The following is a 25,613-nucleotide window of genomic DNA, read 5'->3' on the forward strand; positions in this document are numbered from 1 at the left end:
GTGATAGCTGTGTTATTATGAGCTTAATGATATCTACTGCACACAAGAATACATAGGTGTCCTGCTGAGAAACCAATGATCTGGCTCTCATTTTGACTGCAGGCAAAGAATATCTCATCAGAACTATAAATTTCATGAGTCTGTTCCCAAATTTAAAACCCTTAAGGAAATGGCTTTTATGGTTCAATGGTTTTAAAGGGTTGTTCATACTTGGCTTTGTAACAAGGAAATTAATCGTTCTAAAACAAATCAGAATTATGCCATAGTTGTATGCATTTTCATGCCGTTGACGTTAGCATTTTGCTTCTTTTCCCAGGGAACATCAATGTAGACTCCACACGGAATTTACTAGGGAGAAATATTTATTACCTGTGATGGTAGCACACTGGAGCCAATTGGATAGATAACAGAACTTGCTCGCTCGTTGATATGTAAAAATGGCTTTCTTCAGGTCATATGAAATGGAGTCAGTTTCTAATCAACCTTCACTTTCCATAGCATGAAACCTATTCGGGCTAATGTCAAGGGCAGTTAGTCTCCTTCAACCTGATACAAAAGCAAACTAAAGCTGTAGGGATGGTATAAGATTTTGGCAGGGACCCAGAATAAAGATAGAAGCCACAATAAGCAATTCAGAACTCTCCTTCTCTCTTGGGTGACTGGTCTTCCAAAACAATTTGAGAATAAAAACAAGCTTGCCAGTGAAAGATATTGGTGCAAGTGGTCTATTGCTCCATTTCTAAACTAAAAGGAATGTGTTATGAATCAGTAATGCCTAAGTGTCATTTCCAACTTCTGGATGTTCATCCAAGGATATTTTCAGGTATCAAAGGAAGTGTATATATCATGGTAAATAAAATTCAGTATTTTGAATAGAATTAGATGGATTACAAATATCTGATAAAAAGCCAGCATGCATTTGCTTGAATCATTATCTGGTTGCAGAGATTGCTATACCAGATCATACAAAAATGGCACTACCATATTGTCTGTGAGGTCGTTCCTCTGCCAGTTGCATTCCAAGGATTTTTGGTCTTCTCATTGTGATGTCTCTGTGTGTTTCCTGTATACATAAGATGTCACATGCAATGTCCTCAGACATTTTGGCCAGTAGTTCTTCCTTAGCAAGTTGCTGCTAAATGTGAGAGAAATAAGGTTGAACACTGTGAAAGCCACCCACTACATGGCTACCAGCCTCCTCCCAGCAGACTCAAATCAAGGAAAAGCTTTATGAGAACTACCACTCCTCTTGGCGCGCCCCCAGCAACAGCAAGGGTATCCCTATGGGCAGCTAAACCAGGAAATCCCAATTGGATGGCCCCCCACAAGGGTCTTCCTCCAGGTGAAAACCAATAATGGACAACTTGGAAGTCCTTGAATAGACTCAGAAGAAGCGGAGTGGGCAGATCAAAAGACAACCTGGCAAAATGGTACTACCTAAAAGAATCCCAAACCTTGTGTGACTGTGGAGCAGAACAGACAACTCTGCATCTGTATGCTTGTCCACTGTGCCCTGCCTCATGTACAGAGGAGGAATTGTTGGGGGCTACAGACAAAGATCTTAATATCTTATACATACTCCTTGCCCACTGAGAGAAAGGTAAAATTGACTGCAGTAGTGTGGACCACAGGTCTGGATTAAGAATGGATCTGGGAGATGAAGAGGGGTTGGGCCACATGGATTCAAAGCCAGTTCTTCTAGGTTGCTTATGCTTTTGGCCTCCAGTACCTGTTACTGTTACACACCAATAGCAACTTTCTTCCTAAGAATAGCAGATTGTGGATGAGAGCGAACAAATTGAAATTGAATCCAGACAAGACAGAGGTCATCCTGGTCAGTTGTAAGGCCGAACAGGGCATAGGGGTACATCCTGTGCTTGATGGGGTTCTACTCCCCCTGAAGGCACAGATTCTCAGGTTGGGAGTGATACTGAACCTGAAACCCCAGGTCTCGGCCGTGGCCAGGGGAGCTTTTGCACAGTTAAAACTTGTGTGTCAGCTGCACCCGTATCTTGGGAGGTCTGACTTGGCCACGGTGGTCCATGTGCCAGTTACATCCCAAATAGACTACTGCAATGCACTCTACATGGGGTTACCTCTGAAGACTGCTCAGAAGCTTCAGCTAGTCCAACGCTCGGCAGCCAGGTTGCTTACGGAAGTGGGGTAAAGGGAGCATACAACTCCCCTGCTATGCCAGCTCCACTGGCTGCCTATTAGCTTCTGGGCTTGATTCAAATTGCTGGTGCTAAACTATAAAGCACTAAACGGTTCCGGCCCAGTTTACCTGTCCGAACGTATCTCCCTCTACGAACCATCTAGGACCTTAAGATAATCCGGGAAAGCCCTGCTTTTGGTCTCACCGCCATTGCAGTCATGTTTGGTGGGGACGAGAGAAAGTGCCTTCTCTGTGGTGGCCCCTCGGCTGTGGAACTCCATCCCAATGAGGTTAGATCTGCCTCCTCCCTCCTGACCTTCTGGAAGGAACGTAAATCCTGGATATGGGATCAAGCATTTACAGAATAGTTTGTTTTACTGGGGAAGACAAGATTTTATTGGACCGTATGTGGACTGATTTGGACGACAATTTTAATTCTGGCAATTTTAATCTGGTGAGTGGGTTCTAATGTATATATATAACTATTTAATTGTATATGGATGTATTTATTATGCGTTTCATATTATGTTTGGCATTGAATTGTTGCCTGTTTGGAAGTTGCTCTGAGTCCCTCCCCGGAAGTCGAGAAGGAAGGGGAATAAATGTTTTAAATAAATAAATAAAATAATTTGAGGGGGCTGTTTGAGTGTAGATTTTCAGTGGGATACTGTTAGATCCATTGTCTTACACTTCCCAGTAGTTTAGACTGATGTGTCAATTTGAACTACCTCTAGATTAGTGGTTCTTAATCTTCTTAATGCCATGACCCCTTAATGTTCCTCATGTTGTAGTGACCCTCAACCATAAAATTATTTTCGTTGCTACTTCATAACTGTAATTTTGCTACTGTTATGAATCGTAATGTAAATATCTAATATGCAGGATGTATTTTCATTCACTGGACCAAATTTGGCACAAATACCCAATATGTCCAAATCTGAATACCGATGGAGTTGTGGAGGGGATTTATTTTGTCATTTGGGAGTTGTAGTTACTGGTATGTATAGTTAACCTACAATCAAAGAGCATTCTGAACTTCACCAACAATGGAATTGAACCAAACTTGGCATACAGAACTCCCATGACCAACAGAAAATACTGGGTTTAATGGGCGTTGACCTTGAGTTTTGGAGTTGTAGTTCACCTACATCCAGAGAGCACTGTGGTTCTACTCCCCCTGAAGGCACAGATTCTCAGTTTGGGAGTGATACTGAACCTGAAACCCCAGGTCTCGGCGGTGGCCAGGGGAGCATTCTGAGCCTCATCAACGATAGAATTGAGCCAAACTTCCCACACAGAACCTCCATGACCAACAGAATATACTGTTTCCTGATGGTCTTTGACGACCCCTCTGACTCCCCCCTCGTGACCCCCCGACTCTCAACCCCTCAGGTTGGGAAACAGTAATATCCAGGTTTTGATTATAGTTAACATCATGGGACTGCCTTTTGTTAATCGAAAGGTGGCAGCTTTGAATCTGGGGAGTGGCGTGAGCTCCTGCTGTTAGCTCCAGCTTCTGCCAACCTAAAAAAAGTGAAAACATGCAAATGTGAGGAAATCAATAAGTACTGGTCCAGTAGGAAGGTAATGGTGCTCCATGCAGTCACGTCAGCCATATGACCTTGGAGGCGTCTATGGACGCCAGCTCATCGGCTTAGAAATGGAGATGAGCAGCAACCCCCAGAGTCGGACACGACTGGACTTAATGTCAGGGGAAAACCTTTACCTGGAAGGATGCAGGAGTTCGTGTGTCACTATATAGATCTGCCTTAACTAGTTCACTGCATACTTCATGGAGAGGGAGGGAATAATGAGTATCAGTTCCTTGGTTTAGTTTTACACTGTGTTCTTATGTGTACTGATGCATTGAGATCCTGTGGGGAGACCCTTATCTCGACACGGCCCCCCTCAAACATGCACTTTAAAAAGACCAGGAAAAGCTCTTTCTCAGGGATGGCACCAGCACTTCGGAACTTCCTTCCGGATGAATTAAGATCTGCCTCATCCCTGTTGAGTTTATGGAAGAGGGTAAAGATCTTCCTATTTAACAAGGCCTTTAAAGTTAGAACCACATATGTTCATGCTGTGCTAAGTTTTGAGACCCAGTGTTTTTAGCTTAAGGGGTTTATATGGGAGAGGGGGATTGGTTTTATCAAATATTTGATTTTAACTATATTTTGCTTTGTATTGTATATTTAGATGTTGTAAGCAACCTTGAATCCGCTTGCGGAGAAAGGCAAGGTAAAAAATATCTTAAATGAAATAAATAAGTTTCTCTTCTTTTGTTCCAAGCTCATAGAGTCTTACATGAATTTAGTAAATACAACAGTGTTGTTGAAAACAAAAACAAACAAACATAAATACTGTGTTGTCAAAGGCTTTCATGGCCGGAATCACTGGGTTGCTGTGAGTTTTCTGGACTGTAAGGCCACGTTCCAGAAGCATTCTCTCCTTATATATAAATACGTCCTTATACCTCCCCTTTCATTACAGTGAGTAGTACATAAGTGAGAAGATAGTAGCATGTGTATCTTGGAGGCAAAGCCGGGAGTTGGCATAAACATCCTAAGGAAAAATTGGGACCTTGTATGTCTATGAAGTCATTCCTTGAATAAAGATCTATCTTGATATATATTTGGGTCCACTTTTACCTATTCATCAAAGACTGATATTTCAAAGCCTAGCCAAAGCTTTTCAGAATTCACCTTCAACTAATTTGACACAAGTATTCAATTCAAGATTTAGTAGAAAAACATAAACTAAAGGTCAATGTAATGAATAGTTCTTTCAAAATTTGTTATGCTTGTATTAGGTTCCAAACTGCAGCATTTCTGGACATGGTGCTGATAAATTGAGTTAGGCTTGGTTTTGGAGATGAGTTCAACTAATAGCTAGGGCTCATACTGTTGTAGTAGAGCCTGTGAGTAATGTTACAAACAGTAGTATGGGTGCCAGAAGGGGAAAAAGGGTTACTCGGGAGCAGGAATCTGATGATGAGCTGCAAAGAGGATCTGGGACATATTTACAGCACCTACAGATGAGGAGTCATTTGAGGGATTCTTTGGGGATGATGGGTCAATGAGTGAAGGAGAGTAGGAATCTGATGATGAGCAGCAGAGAAAGAGGATCCGGGACATATTTGCAACACCTACAGTTGAGGAGTCGTTTGAGGGATTCATTGGGGATGATGGGTCAATGAGTGAAGGAGAAGGAGACACCATGGATTGGACTAAGATAAGAGAAGTGCAAGCTGTTTGTCAGGAGCCAACAACTAGTGATACCTTTATGGGGTTCTCTGGGGGTGAAGACTGGCAATCAGGGAATCCAACTGAGTCTTGGGGGGACCTAAGTCTTGACAGGAGATGGAGGACTTGGAGGGAAGGACAAGGGAATTCATGTGAAGAGCTGAGAGTAGTTGCGGGGGATAATGATGGGGCGGTGGTCAGTTCATCTTCTGATGAGGATTTGTAAATAAAAGTGAGTTCAGGGGTAATGGGTCCTTGCAGAAGGCAAGGTGTTGATGAGCCTTCGTGTGTTGGAAAGGATTCTTGGGGACTTGCTGCTGCCTGTTTCATGCTTGACGTTGGTTTGGGATCTGCAGTTTGGATTTCCTGATTGTTTGTGTGTTTTTGACCTGGATTGGCTTCTCGTGAATGTGGACTTCTCCCTTCTTGTACCTGGACCAGCTTGGCTAAAGACGCTGCTTCTGCGGACACTGGAGCAGCGCTGTTTCAGATTTCTCCCAGTTCAACCCTGGACTTCAGCTGACGACGCTTCTCTTCCTGTGGCTGATCCTTTTTGTTAACCATTTGTGTACTGTGCCTTTTGTTTTGCCTCAGAGCGCTTTATTTGATTCATTTCTTTTGCATCCAGTTAATCCGGATTATATTTCTGTTAACCTTTTTGGACCAGGTCTGGTTTATTTCTTGAGTTTGACCAGTGGCACTGCATTTAAGTGCCTCTGCGTCCTTTTTCTTTTGTTATAATAAACTCTATTTTGAAGCCACTTTTGAGTCTGGCCCTTTAAGGTGTCTGTGATTCCAACACATACATTAGTTAGATATTTGATAAGCTGAATTGGTAAAAGTATTTAAATTATGAATCAGGCACTCTCAGTATCTTCCACAATGGGATCCAAATTACATGTGGACAAAATTGCTACTACTTGGAAGGCCTTGTGGCTGTCCTTGTCTGAGCCTTTCCTCTGTTAGATGCATACTATTAGAAAATTAAAGATGAAATACTTTACCAGATGAAAGGGAAATGAGCACAACTTTCTTGTGCTTCAAGAAGGCCAACATGAATTTGAAAATTGTACTATGCTGTTTTTATACAGGAGAAAGGAATTTTCTATGGGAAATTATTTCAGAGGTCCCTATATCATCTGGGGCAATCTATGCTTGGGCTAGTAGGTGGCAGCCGAAAATAGTTCTTTCATATACCTCTTTCATATACCACTAGGGAAGAATGGGAAAGCTGACCCTCTGAGAAATTGCAATTGGTGAAGTCTACCTTTGGGTTGATCAGAAGTATTTCTATGGCTCCTGGTATAATGCCACAGGTTTGAAAGATAATGTTATAGCAATGGACCTTATTTGATCTTCAATAAAAATGAATTTCATTAACAACAGAAACCCCATTAATAGAGGAAGTGAACTTCCTACTAACAAATCATTGGGATGTAGTGGGATGAAAGAATAATGAAGCACATATAACATTGAAATGATCTATCGATATGATATATAATTGGAAGAGAATGAAAAACGTTGTGTTAATATGAAAATTTAAGGAAAAGGCTAAAAAATGTAAAATATGATGATTAATCAATTATATTTGCTTACACTGAGTTAAAGGCCCAATAAAAATTCAAGAGACCTGATGTGCTTTGCAGATTTTGTTTTCCTTACACAAGCAATAGTAATGGTAACAAAAATATAGGCATCTTTCTACTTAAAGACAAATAAATGCTGATGAAAACTTGAAAGGGGAAAAGGTAGCTATTGATGTTTCATAAAAAATAATCCTTCACTTTGAAGAATCTGGTTCATGAAAAGAAAATCCTAAGTATTTGAAACCAACAGTTCCAAGGGATTTGAAGGTTTCCAAAGTCCCTGCTTCATGATAAAAATGTGGATTCCCTCAACAATAATCAATTTTATTTCATGACACTCCATATATTTGTATAGGTACATATTTATTCAAATCCATAAGTATCAAAACTAATAACCAACCATGCATCAATGCAGAGAAATGGGAGACACATTCTGAGTGGAAGTCAGCTTTTCGGGATTCACATTAAATAATGTAATGAACAACGTTAACAACTTTGCATGGCAAAAAGGAGCAGTAATGAGGATCACATTGCTCTTCTGTCCATAATTCTAAAGTTCTTACCATTGAACAGATGCTTTTATTTTGTTTTGGAGTATTGAAAACTCTATTTTCATATAATCATAAATGTCATCAAGAGCTTATGCAACAATTCTGCAATGAATCTTACATTTTAATTTTCCATTTCTTTTATTAATATGATTCCATCATTTTGGGTTTTTTTGTTTTTTGTTTTTTTTTACAATGAGACACACTAATCACTATGTTACTCTTTGAAAATATTTCAGAGGAAAGTTATTTCTATTTTTTGGTGTTCTTCTCTTCCATGATGGGATCTTGAGGTGGAATGTCTGCTTCTCCTTCTCCTTCATTTTCGTCCTCCTGTAAAACAAAACAAAAAAGTCAATCATCTTATAGGTATTCAGAAACAGAAATGCATGTTCCGCTTCTAACTGTGTAATCAATATGTGATGCATATTGGATTTATTTCTCTATTTTTTCAGAATTATAGATCACCTTCTTTCCTTTTTTTTAACTTTCAAATACACTGCCATTCCCAAAGTCATGTACAACAAAAAAAATTAAACAATCACCAGCATTAAAACTCACAGGAAACAGAATAAAATTAATAGAAAAAGAAGCAACCAATCATGAAAAAAATGGCAGAGTAAGATCAAGAGTGTTTTAGTATATATAATAATATCAGAACTATGAGTACTAGTTGGTCCATATCAAATCAGTATACTCAGATTTCAATTTATAATAGGATTCTGGTCTGGATGAGATCAGCATCTCTTATCCTACCTGTTGGCTTTGAACTGCTATAACTAAAGAGAAAAGAGAGACTCCTATACCTTCTTTCTGTGAATCAGAAGCAACTTATTTTGGGTGAATATTGATGCAGCCTTGACTCACAGGATTAACCTTAACTGTAAAAGCTGGAGCCTTGTTGCGGACCCACGGAATGTTACACCTTTTCTTTCACATTAGGTAGCTCCACCATTTTCAGGATTCTTTGCCTCCTACCAAGAGCAATCCTGTGTTATGTAGATGGAGTTTCAATTCACTAACATCTATCTAGACTTATCAGTGACTTCAGAAACGTAGTTGGGGACTTCTTTGTGACACCTGTATCTGATGAAAAATAATTATTGCTGACACATTACCCTTAGATCTCAGTGACAGGATGGAGAATAAGCTAAATCATGTGGCATTGTCCTAAGGCAAAAGTGTTACAAGGTCAAACTATTATTTCTCTACCACCACCTCTTCTGTAATAGTAGTTCTACAGCAATACAGTTGTCCTGCTCCTAACAGCTACAAGTGATCCAGAGGAAAATGTTTGATAACATAGAAAATAGCTAAAAAGTAAAGGGCAACATTTAATCTTTCCCAGTGAAGTCTGTCTACGAGAGTCGCTAAAAGCCCACTAAAAGTCAGACTGAAATGTAACCAGAAAATGTATGGGCAAAAATAACCTAAAATAATTTAATTGAAAGAATATGGAGAAATTGAAAGTCAAAGGAACTTGCAATAACCCTTTCCAGCATAGATTGAATAGTCATACTTTGGACCCAAGTCACCAACCAATCATGGCAACCTAGTACTAGTTAAGACACAGAGGGTTGAGCACACACAGACTTTGATAGTAAGTTAAAACATATTCATCACTTTCCTATTTCTAGGGAAATTATCTGCTAACAATTAAGACAGATCCACTAAGCTATTCAATGTAATTGCTGAACTTTATGTGGATGATCAACCCATTTACCAAACGTATTGATAAACCAGGAGAAAACTAGTAAAGCATTAAATGAAAGAGACAATATTTGGCAGAACTCTCCAATTACTGGCCACCCGTTCTCAGTGAAAAGTCTTTAACATGCAAAAACAAACCTTTTTAAAAAATCTTTTACTTTTGAACAGCATCTGTCACTGAGAAAGGTTTCGGTTTTTGGAAACCAGATACGTTTTCTTCACCATTTGATAAAAGACAATAAATTTAACTTCAGAGACACTTTATGTGCTGCAGCATCATATTTTTGTCCCATCTAGCAAGGTTTCATGACAGGCCTGCCAATTTTCCAATTACTTGTACCGCCATATGTTATCTGAAGATCAGTCAGGTCTAAAATAGGAAACATGAGCATGTCAGGCAACAGCATGCTTACAATATTCTACAGCTTCAGCTCTAGGTGTTGGGCTCATAATTCATGACAAGCTACTTTGGAACACCCTGAATAAATGAAGTGACATCACAATGCCAGAATCCATAGGGATGAATAGCTCCTTTTAGTCAATGCTAAATAGTGACCTCCAAAAATTAATCATGGAAGCCAGGATACACATTCTCATAGCTGCTCATATATAGAGATGGTCACTGTAATAGTAGTGCATGCAGTTTGAATCTCGATTTAAAAACACTTCAAAATCTAAAAAACAGACTGCAGTGATACAATCATTTCTAGATGTAAATTGGTTATAGAGAACCAACACAAAGTAAATAGTGCATCAAGGTGGTATAGTATATAAGGTTATTACACTATCGACAATATTGACATAAAACTGAATTAAAACGTTTGCAAAATACTTACAAAGTAAATTCTAATTGAAAATAAGTCTAAAAATTAAGAAGGTGGTATTTACCATATGGAAACCTAGCAAGAAAATACAACACTCTAATTTGTATCTATCTCATTCTCAAACCATGGAATAAAGTGTGTCATATATACAAATAACCAAACACAATCACAACCCTAGAATGTCACAGAAGTTTAAGGTAACACCTTTTATCTCACTTGAGGAAGCATTTGTTCTTTTGTGTATAAAATATTTAACTACTGCTGTTTCTAAAGTCATTAGCAATGTTTGAACTTTCAGCTAAATTGGCTATTTAGGCTAATTATCAAGGAATGATGCTGAACAGACTGAAGTTTAAACATGTTTAATGTATTTGCTTTACTAATTACCATCTCCAATCAGTACAGCTTTCCATCCTAAAGGAACTTACATGATCAGGACTTAATATGTAGGATTTATTCATTTTCTTGTATTTGAAACAAAATAGATTCTACCATAGCCGTATTCTATTGTTTACTTTAGGAAAATAAACAGGGAATATTACAGGGGGAGGCATTAATGCTAGGAAGAACTACTCAATTAAAATGACTAAATGTTCTTTTTATCAAAACTTTGCTGATATGTGTGTGTAAGATGTGTAAGATAAAATACCAATTCTGTCAGTAGTAATACTTGTAATTATGATTGCTATTGGCCATGAATTATAGGGAATACTAGATCTGTATAGGAAGGATAATAATATCGAGGATAGTTTTGACAGTGTGGTGAATGAATTAGAACCAGACATCCTGAGGAGTGAGGTTGAATGGGCCTTAAGAAGCATTGCTAACAACAAGGCAGCAGGAGACAACGGGATCCCAGCTGAACTGTTTAAAATCTTAAAAGATGATGCTGTCAAGGTGATGCATGCCATATGCCAACAAATATGGAAAACACAAGAATGGCCATCAGACTGGAAAAAATCAACTTATATCCCCATACCAAAAAGGGAAATGCGAAAGACTGCTCAAGCTTCCGTACAGTGGCCCTTATTTCTCATGCCAGTAAGGTAATGCTCAAGATCCTGCAAGGAAGACTCCAGCAATACATGGAGCGAGAGTTGCCAGATGTTAAAGCTGGGTTTAGAAAAGGCAGAGGAACGAGAGACCAGATTGCCAATATCCGCTGGATAATGGAGAAAGGCAGGGAGTTTCAGAAAAACATCTACTTCTGCTTCATTGACTATTCTAAAGCCTTTGACTGTGTGGATCATAATAAATTGTGGCAAGTTCTTGGTGGGATGGGCATACCAAGCCACCTTGTCTCTCTCCTGAGGAATCTGTACAAGGACCAAGTAGCAACAGTCAGAACTGACCACGGAACAACAGACTGGTTCAAGATTGGGAAAGGCGTACGGCAAGGCTGCATACTCTCACTCAACCTTTTTAACTTGTATGCAGAACACATCATGCGATGTGGGGGGCTTGATGAATGCAAGGCTGGGGTGAAAATTGCTGGAAGAAACATTAACAACCTCAGATATGCAGATGACACCACTCTGATGGCCGAAAGCGAGGAGGAGCTGAGGAGCCTTCTAATCAAGGTGAAAGAAGAAAGCGCAAAAGTCGGGTTGCAGCTAAACATCAAAAAAACCAAGATTATGGCAACAAGAATGATTGACAACTAGGAAATAGAGGGAGAAAATGTGGAGGCCGTGACAGACTTTGTATTTCTAGGCGCAAAGATTACTGCAGATGCAGACTGTGGCCAGGAAATCAGAAGACGCTTACTTTTTGGGAGGAGAGCAATGTCCAGTCTTGATAAAATAGTAAAGAGTAGAGACATCAGACTGGCAACAAAGATCCGCCTAGTCAAAGCCATAGTATTCCCTGTAGTAACCTACGGATGTGAGAGCTGGACTTTAGGGAAGGCTGAGCGAAGGAAGATAGATGCTTTTGAACTGTGGTGTTGGCGGAAAGTGCTGAGAGTGCCTTGGACTGCGAGAAGATCCAACCAGTCCATCCTCCAGGAAATAAAGCCCGACTGCTCATTGGAGGGAAGGATACTAGAGACAAAGTTGAAGTACTTTGGCCACATCATGAGAAGACAGCAAAGCCTAGCGAAGACAATTATGCTGGGGAGAGTGGAAGGCAAAAGGAAGAGTAATGCTGTGCAAGATAGTAATGCTGTGCAAGATAGTAATGCTGGGCAAGATGGATGGATGGCATCCTTGAAGTGACTGGAATGACCTTGAAGGAGCTGGGGGTGGTGACGGCCGACAGGGAGCTTTGGTGTGGGCTGGTCCATGAGGTCATGAAGAGTCGGAGACGACTGAACAAATGAACAACAACAACACATTTATAATCTGCTGCACACACCCCATACTTTCTTCATCAAAATGCATAAGCAGCTAAAGTAAAAAAAAATGCTTCCGTCGATAAAATCTATGTCTACTATCTATATATTTTTTCCTTCTTCCCAGTATAGGTTCTGGTAGTAACAGGTCAGGGTTAGATTTCTATAATAAAATCCTAAGAGCTACATGGAAGACAAAGGTGGCACCTATATATCCAGTTTATTTTGTATAACAGAACCTTCTGGTAAGAAAAGCAGAACTAGAAGCTATTGCTCTATTCTCATTGCTGCTATATGTACTTTGCCTAACCATAGTTTATATAACTCTTTTATAAGAACTTTGATACAGGCAAACAGTTGATTTAGTCACAAGATCTCTTTCTCAATGGAAGACTGGGTGCAGGGTCCTCCAAAAAGATACAGATTACTTCTAACTTTAGCCTACAAAGCCCTAAATGGTTCTGGCCCGACTTATCTGTCCAAATGTATCTCCCTCTATGAACCATATCAGAGGTTAAGAACATCAGGGGAGGCCCTGCTCTTAGTCCCACCCCTTTCGCAGGCGCGACTGGTGGGGACGTGAGACAGTGCCTTCTCAGTGGTGGCCCCTCGACTATGGAACTCCCTCCCCAGAAAAATCAGGTCAGCCCCCTCCCTCCTGAACTTCAGAGATAAATTAAAAACAAGGCTCTGGGACCAAGCTTTTGGATAGTAATGCTGTGCAATAAGTGAAGATGGAATATGTGCAATCACGACTGGAACGACTGACTGTGATTTAGGATTGTATGGCTTTAATAATTGGTTTTAATGTTTACACTGCTTTTTAATTTGATCTTTTAATGTATAGGTTTATTTTATTATATGTTTGTTTGATATGGCATCAAATTGTTGCCTATTGTAAGGCTGCTCTGAGTCCCCTTGGGGGTGAAAAGGGCGGGGTATAAATACAGTAAATAAATAAAATAAATAATACGAGTCAGGACTGTAACCTTGATCAAATCCTTATCAGTTTCCTCACTGAAGGAATCCAAGACAGTGTGTTTATGTGTCCATACACACATGCAGTCCTTGATCACCCATGAAATTCCAATGGTGGCCTTCGGGGTTTCAAGGTTGCTCATTCTTCATCAACAACAAACAGCATATATGCCAATTCTGAAATTAATTATGGGCTTTCTATATAAATAACCATGAAGTCAGTCAAATCAGGACACCAGGCATAGTCAATTCATGAAAGATTTATAGATCAAGGAGAAAAAAAGCCCTTCCAATCCTTTTAATATATTATAATATGTTCCCACTTTTTCTTCCTGCTACACACTTCCTGCAATTCTTTTGGTAAATATCATTTTTAAGCTACAAAGATGTTTCCTGTTGTGTACCTCAGCTTGACAGTAGTAAACATAGTCAACTATGTTGTTCCAATTTCCATCAAAGTATGGAACAAGTAGAATTTCACATCCACATTTTAAAAAAATCTTAAACTTTTAAGAAAAAATAATTACACAAATTAAAAAGAATGCTTCAGAAATAAAATTGCTGCATCCCTCTGGAGAGAAGCAAGAGGAAGGTGAAAGATAAAAAGGTTGACCTGAACAAAAGTGGTGAGTTTGTCAACACTCACTTTTAACTTTCCATTGTAAAGGAGAAGACAAATCTCTCCCTTTGTATCAGATGACAACATGTAGTCTTGAAGAAAGAAGTAGCACACAATTATTATCTCTACAGGCACCAAGAGAGAATTCTATACATAGATCATACATCATCAATCAATTCATAATGTTAGTAAGAACACAATTTTAGCGATACGTATAGTAAACCATGCCTATAATTTGTCCTTCTGTGTAAATCAGCATAACAGACATATCACAAAATGCATAGAACTAAAAATAACAAATGCTGCTTCTTTGCTAGAGATCAGTAAAAGATAATAGTAAAATTCTATCTATATTGCAATAGTATAACTGTGGACAGCAATACAGAGTGATGTCACTAGGACAAGGCAAAATATAAGTCTAAATAAAAAGACAGGATGGCAAAATGTTTCATGTAGTAAGTAAAGGACGATCTCTAGTTTTACATGAAGCTGGGAACACTATCGCACAAGGTAGTATGACCTGATGGGTCTCAACATATAAAGATATCCCTTTACTTGTACTGAAAGTATCATTGCTAATATATTTTCAATTGTAAAAGAGAGAGACAAATCACTATATATGACAATCAGAATAAAATGGAATTACATTAAAAATACATCTCGCCTTATCACACGAGAGCCTTATGAGTAGGCAAAGAGTATGCATCCCATCTGTCTCCTGCAGAATTCTGAGGCTTGCAGTTTAAGACTAAAATGATCAAGGGTCTGATGAACAAGCTCTATGAGGAGCAGCTCAAAGTGCTGGGCATGTTTAGCATGAAGAAGAGAAGGCTGAGAGGAGACATGATGGCCATGTATAAAACGTGAGGAGAAGTTGTAGGGAGGAGGGCGCAAGCTTGCTTTCTGCTGCTCTAGAGACTAGGACATATAGAAGTGGATTCAAATTACAGGAAAGGAGATTCCACCTGAACATCAGGAAGAACTTCCTGACTGTGAGAGCTGTTCAGCAGTTGAACTCTCTGCCCTGGAGTGTGGTGGAGGCTCCTTCTTTGGAGGTTTTTAAGGAGAGGCGGGATGGCTTTAAGTCAGGGTTGCTTTGAATACAATTCTCCTGCTTCTTGGCAAGGGATTGGACTGGATGGCCCACAAGATCTCTTCCAACTCTATGATTCTATGAAGAGGGGCCTTTAAAATGCTCAGCCAGAGAGGTCCTGGGTCTCACTAAGCTACAAGCCCCAGAATTCTGCAGGAGGCAGCTACAGGATTTCAGATGGGGTGCATACTGTTTGCCTACACTTTAGGCTTTAGGTTCTAGATAGGGTGTGGGTGGTTAACCTAGTTTTCTACAAACAAAACATTATGTTTTCAATATGTTTTTTTTTATCTCTGAAACAAAAAAACATTGTTGTGGAAAAGACATGTGAACGATGTGCAACAAAAAGTAAATAAGAGACAGAAAAACAGTAAACGAAATAAAGGAAATAAAATGGTAAAATATTAATAATGAAAACTTGTAATTTTTCCAATTATGTGTCAGTTGTTCAAGATGCACTAGACTAATTACCAAAAACCAGTTAGAAAAACCATCAAGAAATTCATGGACTCTCCTGAAAATGTTATATCTGAAAATCAGAATACACCCAGAAAGATAAGATTATGATCTTCCTATCTTAACTTTCACCCTGCAAAGAAATCTGGATGCTAAAATTGCATTCTGAAATAGATGCGTGCTATTATAGTCACTGACTATCTTTCTGAACATTATATTCTCTCTGTGTGTGTCATTACCAATGTACCAATGCATTTTGTACTGTATTTTAGTAGCAAGAGACTATATGGTCATTTCTTATTAAACATTTTTGAGTTTTCTCAAAGGACGAGGATTTTGCATTTTTCTTTCTTATGTGTCAACTGATTTTCTAATCATTCAACTTAACATGCCAAGTTTGAAGGAAAGTGTGTTCAAAGGGCAACGGATTCAGAGATAAATCAATCCAATAGCTTTATCAGCATAGAGAACACATTGAACTCTCAAGTGCAGAGAGGTTCTTTTCCTATATCATGTCGCATCTTTCAAAATGTGCTGCTGACAAACCATATAATGAACCCCAGTATGAGAATGTGGAGAATGACTGGAACAGTTCAGGTATTACAAGTAAATATAAATTACTTATGATAGATGGCAGGTTCCTGTCACTGCATCTATTTAGTGATAAGGCAGCTGTTTGTTTCCCAAGGAAAGGAGACCCACACTACATGGATCATTTTCATAGTGACAAGCTTGACAAGTTTGACATTTACTTCATGAAATATTCTGAACCAGCCATCAAGAAAATGCACCCTCTGGGGCCACTCGGAAGCTGACAATCTTACCTTTCAGTGCGCATCTCCATTATTTCTCACTGTCAAACCTAACCAATTTCCTAATTGCAGTTCTTCCGGAAAGTATGGTTTTGAAAGTAGAGACGATATGTGCAATAACTTTTTTTTTAAAAAAAGTCAGAAATGAGCACAATTAAGAGCCAAACGCCTTTATTTTGCTAAGCACAAAGAAACAGCCTCAATTGAGGAAGGAAAAAATGGAAGGGAACATTAAAATTACTGTAATGCTGTTCCGATACTCTAGATGGCAATGCAAGATCGTATTAGGTTATTCACATTACTATTTTTACAAGAAGCACAAAGAACCTTTTAGGGTCTATAAACACCTGCATGTTTATCTGAAAACAAACTCCTTTAATTTGTACTGATATGAAAACTTGAAGGATTAAAAAAAAAGCACACACTCACAGGTCTGCCAGATTCGGCATTTTCTATTTACTTGCTTTTAATTCTGATAAAAGGGATATGCGTACCGTTGCAAACTCCTCAAAGCCCAATTTCATTTACTGCTCACTACAGCATGAGGATTTCATGCCAGCTCTCAAAGTCTCCATCTGTTTCTCCTCCTCCTTAGCTTGAAGGAAGCCTCTCCACAAAGTGGCCCTTTCTGGCTGCCTGCCACTGCAGTTGTGATTTTCAGCTGGGCAGGTGGTGCTTGGAACCAAGCATAAATTCTGCCTTAGGAGTACAGCCAATTCAGCTCTACAGAAAGAAATGTTCCTTGTTTGTTTGATTTTTTTTAACATGGTGCAGGGACATGCTTGCTCATTTCTGAAGGCAGCAGATAGGGATATTTGGAAAGAAGTTTGAATAGGCCTGGAAGGTTCTTCAAAGTCCCTTCCAGCCTCACCTTCATGCACGGAGGCAGGAAGAAAGATTAAGGCACATCATGTCAGAAGTACCTGTGTAGGCTGCGAAAGAAATCCATTTAATTTAAACCACAGAACAAAGGATTAGCAACACCCAGTCCTATGAACCCATGAAACATGCATTAAATAGAAAACAACAAAAGTATTGTTCTGCATGTCCATAGGAGTCATAATCATCTTTTTTCCCCATGAATTCCAAATCCTTTGTTCAAAGATGCCAGGCTTTGAGGGCCACCATATAGTAGTCGGCACACATAGAGCTCTGCTCAATTTCCCCAGCTGTTGTGATACAGGGGAGGTCATTTCTTGTTGGTTCTGCTGTTACATTCACTAGTAATTTTCAACACTGCAAGATGATCCTCTCATTTCTACCTTTCATATTTTGGGCATGAGGGGGAAGAGTTCTGTGGCTGCTTTCCACAAGATAAAAATGTTGCCTCTCTATTGCTACTTATCGGGGGTGGGGGGTGGGGGCAAACCGCTGAGCTAAAGACATCTATGGCACTATCACCACAATTTCCAGATTTCAAATGATCCTTGGCAAACCACTCTTTTGTGAGCCAAGACCGAGAAATAACAAAGCGGTTATCTAAGTTTGCCATATTGACCTGCAGTGTCATTGGCAGAATTGTGGGGAAACCATCTTGTAGCAGACAGATGTAGTCCTATGAGTAGAGGCCCTGGGAGGTGCCCAAAGAGATCGAAATATAATACTCCAATTCTCAAATGAAATACGTCTAGATGTTCAAGAAAACCTATGCGCAACTCTTTCAGTAAATTTGAGCCACTCTTATGCTGTATTCTGACATTTTCATTTTCTCAGATACAGTGGAGGATTTTACATATATAATCAGCATTCTACACCCCCATAGTGAGCCTTACATTTTACAGTATAAAAGATATCAGCACCGTACAGCAAGCCTAAATGTATCCCAGCTAATGAAAATGATCATCATATGGGGGCCCATTTGAGGTAAAATATGCACAAGGCATGCTGCTGACCAAAATTAATTAGAATTTTAATGTTTTACAATTCCATCATAATTCTTGAAATGGTGCATTTATTTCATAGCAATAAACACTCAGATCATTAAGTAAAGTTCAAAATCTGTGCTATGTGCTTCATTTAGCAACCTCTGCCCACTTTCTTCTGTCTTTCTTGATTCAGTTTTCCAATGCATTGGATAAGCAATTGAGGAACACAATTAAATTTCCTGATGCTGCATATTTGGAATTCTTATTTCATTTAGTATAAAGGGCAATTAATTTACGATTCTGCACTGAATTCCCACATTGGTGGGCAATGATAGATACCCAAATGAACTTACAGGAAATGCTTCATTAAATTTACTGTAAAAAGAAATGAAGGTGGGGTGTGTGTGCCAGGATAAATCATATTTAATGAGATAAAGGTTAAAGCTGTACAATAAAGAATTCTTAGCAAATCTATGAATCTGAAAGAATGCAAGCTGAGCATAAGAGATTGATGGCAACACCAAGGCTCACACCTAGCACATCCACAGTCGGAAACATTCCTTTTAAACAACAAGAAGAACAAATATCCAGTTTTTCAAAATCATATATATAGACAATATAACCTGCTCATGTGAACAGTTGATGAGAGATTAAAAAGGTTCATCACTTTACTATACAGCCTGAATGCTGATGCACTGAAAATCCCCAGTCCTCTATCAGATTAATTCTGGCTGCAAAAAAGTAGCTCCAGATATATTGTCTTGAAAACACATACAACAACAGACTCAAACTTCAGGAATTTTTTCTTCTTCAAAGACTATACTTTTTAATTGATCTGCCCCTTTTCAAAGAGCTGCAAGATGCCGATATTTTCCTTACTACTTCTTTCATATTCGTGTTTATACTGAATTAGTAAGGAAAAGCTGGGAACATTTCAGTTATTGCTGAAAGAGAGGGAAGTATCTGGAATGGGAGAATCTGCAAATAAGTACATAGACAAATATCAGACAAAGGAACAAGGAACAAAAATATTTTAAATTGCAAGGAACAATCCATAGTAAAAGTAGATACTGCTTCCTCCTTCCACTTATAGTTTCTCTACAACAATCAGCAATACAGGAGAGCTGAGACACAGATGTCATATTAGATATTTGCCTGAAATTCTGTGAATGTGTACTTAGTGTTACGTCTAGCTATGTCCAATACATTTACTGTCACGTAAGTGAGATCCTGAACCTAAGAAACTGTTCAAATCTGATAGTTATGACCAAATATCAAGCAGAACAACGTTACTTAGGAATGTATTGTATCAAATCTAGATAGTCTCATCTTAGAACAGTACTTAGAACTAGAAACCCACCTACACCATTAGTTGCAGGCTTCATTCCCTATGCCACATTATGTCAACACACACTATGGAAACACTCTTTTTGGTGTTCATATATAGACCAGAAGTTCCGTGTGTCCCAAATAATCTTGATGTGCTTAATACTCCCAAAGTATCTCCAGTGAAATTGAAATTAACAAGTGTAGTTTACAAATGTTTGTTGGAAAGCACTAACTTTGATGTCAATGAAGCTGCAATTGAATGTAATAAAAATTGTGTCATGCAAATGAGCCAAAGGAAAAGAGATCTAATTTCAATAATTTATATCTTTTAATTTATAACTACTTCTGTTTGATCTGCTTGACCAAAAATCAAGTATTAGGTATTTTAATCAGGGATTGGCAATTTCCCTCAACATGATACTCTCCCTGCAGATTCTAAAAGGAAGTAGATTTTTCTATCTTTTTCAAATGAGTCAGACTTTTGATTTCTTTCTGGTTTTATAAAGTAAAATTCAAGTCACTTTTGATCTACAGTAGATCTGCTTCATTGAACATGCATTATATAGAAAGCTTCTTCCCTTGCCATATTGGTTGTTGTGTGGATTTGAACAGAATAACTCATTAGAATATGGTGGTGAAATTTTGAAAAGTCCTAAAGAATGACCAGGATACTATCAAAAGCATCTGTGTTCTGCCAAAGGATAGCAAGAAAGTTGTGACTAAAGGAAAAGGCAAAGAGGAGGGAAAACACCACTGTTAAAATCTTGTCTAATACATACATTAAAATTATGTGTATGCATTTTCAAATTAGCTCTAAAACTGTGAAACCTATCCATACTAAACTGTGCACAGGGACATATTCACTACTTCAATCACTGGATAATGCCACAAAATAAGTAACAATCATGCTTAATTGAAAAGAAGGGAGGCCATTAGAAGAAAGTTAAAATAAGATAATAGAAGTGTAAGGCCCATCACTAGAGAGAAAAAAAGTGTTATAGGCATTTGAGATGGCTCTTCTAAATGATAGCCTATAAAATCTAGTCACAGGCTAGACATTTGCCCATGAGAGAAATGCAGGAGCTGAAAAGAAACAACAGTGGGGAGAAAACATGGATCTTCCTTCACATTTCTATTGCCAATGAAGAGATCTTGAAGGAGGACTAGACTGAATTGCAGTTTCTTCTACTTTGTGACATCCTTTTTCTTTCCTCCTTGTATGCATCAGTACGTGTATTGGGGGTGGGAGGATGGGCGTTGGCAACTCTTGCTCACTATAGCACATTCAAAAACTCTCTTGCTGAAACAGCTGTATTGGCTACCAGTTAATTTCTGGGTACAATTCAGTTGCAGGTCGTGATCTATAAAGTCTACATCTCAAGCCCAAAACTATTTAATAGACTATATACAAACCTGCCATAAAATCTCTAGAGACATACTTTCTCTCAGTCCTACCACCACCTGGTGAGAACGGGGGAGATACCCTTCTCAGTGGCTGCTTCCACCATGTGAGATTCCCTTCCATGAGGCTAAGCTAGCCTACTCCCTGATCTCTTTCACTTCTTGTTCAAGTAGGCTTTTAATCAATAATTGCTTGCAGGGAGTCTTCTAATGGAAGGAGGCCAAATACTGTGATTTAAACTTTTGTATGCTTGAGTTTTCATTTTATTATGAATTCTCGTTAATTATTATGCATTTAGTTAATTTTGTTTTATTGTTTGTGAGCCAAATTCAGTCCCATAGAGAGAAATGTGGCATATAAATACAATAAACCAACACATAAATAAGAAAAGCTTCCATGAGATTATCATCCTCTTCAGGAATGAGAAGTCACTGAATTTTCTCTACTGAAGAAAAGCTTTCCCCAACAATCTGCTTGTGGGAGTAGAAAAGAATCAACTGCATGAACATTTTTAGGGCATTCTGAAAGCTATCTATACATGAGTGAGCATTGTTTTTTACTTTACAAGAGGTATTCACTTGCAGAAACACAATGCCTAATTTTGAAACATTATGGCTGTTATATATTTTCAGTTTGGTAACTTTCAGAAAAACCCACTTTCAGAAAAAGCACTATCTTGTATTTAACCTGGAATACAAGCCTCCTGCTGAAGTGTCAAAGCCAAAGTACAGACACCGCTCTAGTCCAGACATTGGCGGTGGTCCAGTTAGCAAGCATTGCCAAGTACAGCTAGTGCCTTCCCACTGTTAGTAATTCAATGGCTTGTGCTTGTGGCTTTTGGCTTTCGGCAGTAGTCAGTGAGACCTGGCTACACACAATGTTCCCTGGACTATTGCCACCATGGTGAGCATTGTTATTTACCAATGCTTTTGTATATTTTTGAGTAAACACATGTAGGCTCAAGCAAGATGCTAAACAAAATTAAATGATTTGGTGGTTGTGAATGCAATTTAAAGTGATTTAATTACACAAAGTAGAAATAAGGATTCAGTGCACAATATAATTTTACTGTTGTTATAAACATGTATTTCCATGAGAGAGCACATTATAACGTTTGCACTTCAAATGCCTATTATGCACAATAATTGTAAATTTGCAATATCAATTATTTCAATTTAAATACTTAAATATATGACCCTAGCAGAAAATATGTACAATTCATACATTTTTTAAAATAATAAAGTAACTAGAAACCCTAACAAAAATAAACACAGAACATAATTACTGTTGGAAATGTCAGATGAAATAACATTTTGAATTTCAAAATGAACATCAGCAATGCTGGAACCAATGAACTTGTTTGGAAATTCCACAAATTATGAATCATAAATTAATAGGCTATACCTGTTTTAGACACTCCATTTCACTACAAATGCTATGTAGAAATAGAGTAAAGCCCCAGAAGATTTAAGCCAACTGGGAAGCTTGTAAGTTCTAGCGAGTAATATCCTAACCCAGCCTGTGAAGGTCATTAGTAGCCATTGGCCTCAAACACCATCTGGAAGCTATTGAAGTTGATATGGAATAGGCTTCTTAAATATGAAAAAAACAAAATATTGGGACTATAAATTATAAAGGAGGTTGAACAGTAAAGGCATATATAATGAGATATCTTGGAGATACTGCCCAAAGTGTAAATACGAATTTCATTTATGTTTTACATATACTTTATACACACAACCTGAAGGTAATTTTGTGCAACATTTAAAATAAATTTGTGCATTAAACCAAGTTTGTGTACACTAAACCATCAGAAAGCAAAGGAGTCAGTGTCTCAGCCTGTGGACAATTTAAAATTTTGGAGTATTGTGGATTTTGGAATTCCAGATAAGAGATGCTGAACATGTGTCAGCTTTAGTGACTTATTCTGCCAAATTCCTTTCTGTGCAACAAAGCTCATAAAGGCATATGAATCTCAGGACCACTTAATTAATACAGTGTTCCCTTGCTACTCTGCAGCTCGCTTTTAGCGGACTCGCTGTTTCACGGGTTTTTGAAAATATTAATAAAAATATAAAAATTTTATGTCCAGTGGAGGCCAGGGACCCCAGAAGTGTGGCGGCCTGAGGCAAGGCGAGGAAGGCCTGCCTCCCTGGCCTCCACAGACCCCAGAATTGCAGTAGCCTGAGGGGCGGCGGGGAAGGCCTGCCTGACTGGCTTTGCAGAGGCCAGGGAGGCAGGCAGGCGCCCTTGGGATGGGTTGGGAGGCGGGTAAGGAAGCACGGGTAAGAAAATAATATATAAAATATATAAAATAATGTATAAACAAGTGAGGGAACACTGTAATATGAATTGATACAGCTCTCACATTTTACTGAATCACTAGAGGTGTCAAATGCAAAATTTACTGTTTTAAAAGCGGTTGCATGCCAATATGACATTCCGTGTATAAAACAGACAGGTATAAAGTCAGATGCATTTTCTCTGAAATGCAAGCTTTTGCATGGGGTTGCAATATTTATCTTATCTTCTTTCAGTACAGTAACCACACACTTCCAAACCCACATGGAAAAAGCAAAACCAATAATCTCCAAGTGCCTTGTTCCAAAGGACATTCTCTCATTTGTATTTATTCAATGTAATTATTCAAGGTGTGCTTTGTTTCTGAAACAGCAATCAGATAAATTCATGGAAATATATCTTATCACTGCAACTTTCCTATTACATTTATGGATTGCACTCCCATTCATGCAATGACTGTAAATTCTTACTGGTAGCTGATTGGAGCCAAGATCCAATGGAGCTCTTTGGTGTCAACTGCTAGTAAAAATTGGGATGTTTTCTCTTCCTTGCATGGTAATCTTTCGTGCACTATTTTTTTTTGCTAAGCAAGAAAGAGTGTTTGACTATTCCTGCACTCCAAAACATATCTATTCACAGTCAAGCACACACTGAAACAACTCTTTTCATCCTCTTTTATCCTAAAGAAAAATAAAAAGTCTGCTGAAAATTTAAGCTACTAATTATGCTCTATTTAACAAGTTTCATTGCCTTATCATAGTAATTAATTTCTCTGCATCCCATTAATAATATTCTTATCATTACTGAAATGCAAATGCAATTTGAAAACAGAAGCTGCCACTTGATCTATTATATTATTCCTGACTCAAAAACACAGAACTTCATTTGCTAAGCTACAGCAGGACAGGTGTCACTGTATTTGGATCACTTCTGATTACTAGCATTGGGTCACATTATTTCACATTTATTTGAAACTGGCTTTCTTTTTAAAAATGTAAACACAATCCAAAGAAAGAAAAAGCAGAATTTTCCAATATTTTCAACACTGTTTTCTCAAATAGCTTTTTTGTAAGCAAAAAATGCCACCAAATATTTATACAAATAACCTAATGAAGACAAAACTTCATATTTTAGATTATCCTAAATTACAACCCAAAATGCGAATTACAGTCCCAACCAATGTATGTAGCTAAAAAGTATGACAATACATTGCTGAAACTAGACAAGAGTTTTATTAAGCAACCATCAACATTTTTTGAAAACAGAAGATGAGAAAGATAAAAATCATGGACCTAATTAAGATATCTGGATGGTAGCTACTGAAACATAAGAAAAATAGAAGGAAAAACTCTACAAGCTAATAAACTAGACATTATATTTTCACTTCCTTTGAATACACATTCCAGTTTTATTAAAATAAAATGATGGTGATGATGCTAAATGAAGCCGCTTAGACCAGGGAATCGGCTTCAGAACTTCATTGTGACTAGGTTCCAACATTTCACGGCTCTGAAGCAATAATCTATTCATATAAAAGCCAAAATATATATGTATGTGTGTTTGTCTATTTGTACCACAAAGACTTTTACTATTGAAGTGGACCTCTGTGATGTCACTGTATTGGCTGTTGCTAAGTGAAGGATGAAGTGGCCCTCTGTGATGTCACTGGGAAATAAAGGTGACATATGGATGAGGGGAAGGGAAGGAGGAATGGAGCCACAAAGAGAGCCTGCCACTTTTGCCAGAGTGTTGTCATAGAGACATTGTGAAGTAGGCACTTTCAGAACTGGAGAAGGGAGAAAGCAGGAAGGCTGCAGTCCCAACAACATCCAGGCAACACCAGGTATATATACTAGACTTTCATAAAATGCATTATCTGGAAACACAAGATAAGAGAAGCAGCCAGTGCTTCTGGGACTGTGCAGAGCACTACATCATTCCTTCAATACTAAAGAGTCAATAACAATTTATAAATATAAATAATATGGTAGTTGGACTCCTCCATATCATAGTTTTGAATTAGACTTTAGCACCAATTTATCTGATTATATAAAACAAACAAGAAATAAAACATAAGATGATGGTGTGCTGTCAGAAAGACCTTGCAAACACTTTCATTAATGGCAAAGAAGGGGAATTGATACTTCATATATTTTGTTTTACTCAAATTCAAATTCTGGGTGGATTTGGTGTATTATTTTCACAGAGTGACTAGAAATCCCACTGCAAATCCACTTTAACTTTCATTTGTCCTTTCTTTTAAACCAATACACAAATTCATTGGTAGCAAAACACATATACGGCAACAATGGGGTTAAACTTGTCAGAGACATTTTAATACTGAAGATTTCATTTAAT

The 25,613-nt window shown here is 38.2% G+C and overlaps 1 protein-coding gene across 6 annotated transcripts in view; it reads right to left on the bottom strand.

Moving 5' to 3' along the window:
* Positions 1 to 7,330: 7,330 nt before the first annotated feature.
* The window catches only part of PHF14 (PHD finger protein 14), a 147,705-nt gene continuing 129,422 nt past the window's right edge, over positions 7,331 to 25,613 (bottom strand). For all 6 annotated transcript variants that reach the window (XM_060782186.2, XM_060782185.2, XM_067470285.1 and 3 more), the window contains one exon: positions 7,331 to 7,867. In XM_060782186.2, the coding sequence (XP_060638169.2) occupies positions 7,787 to 7,867 (81 nt within the window). In that variant the 3' untranslated portion in view covers positions 7,331 to 7,786. The remainder of the gene's footprint in view (positions 7,868 to 25,613) is intronic.

The sequence above is a fragment of the Anolis sagrei genome, chromosome 6 (genome assembly GCF_037176765.1).
Source record: "Anolis sagrei isolate rAnoSag1 chromosome 6, rAnoSag1.mat, whole genome shotgun sequence".
Lineage (NCBI taxonomy): Eukaryota > Metazoa > Chordata > Lepidosauria > Squamata > Dactyloidae > Anolis > Anolis sagrei.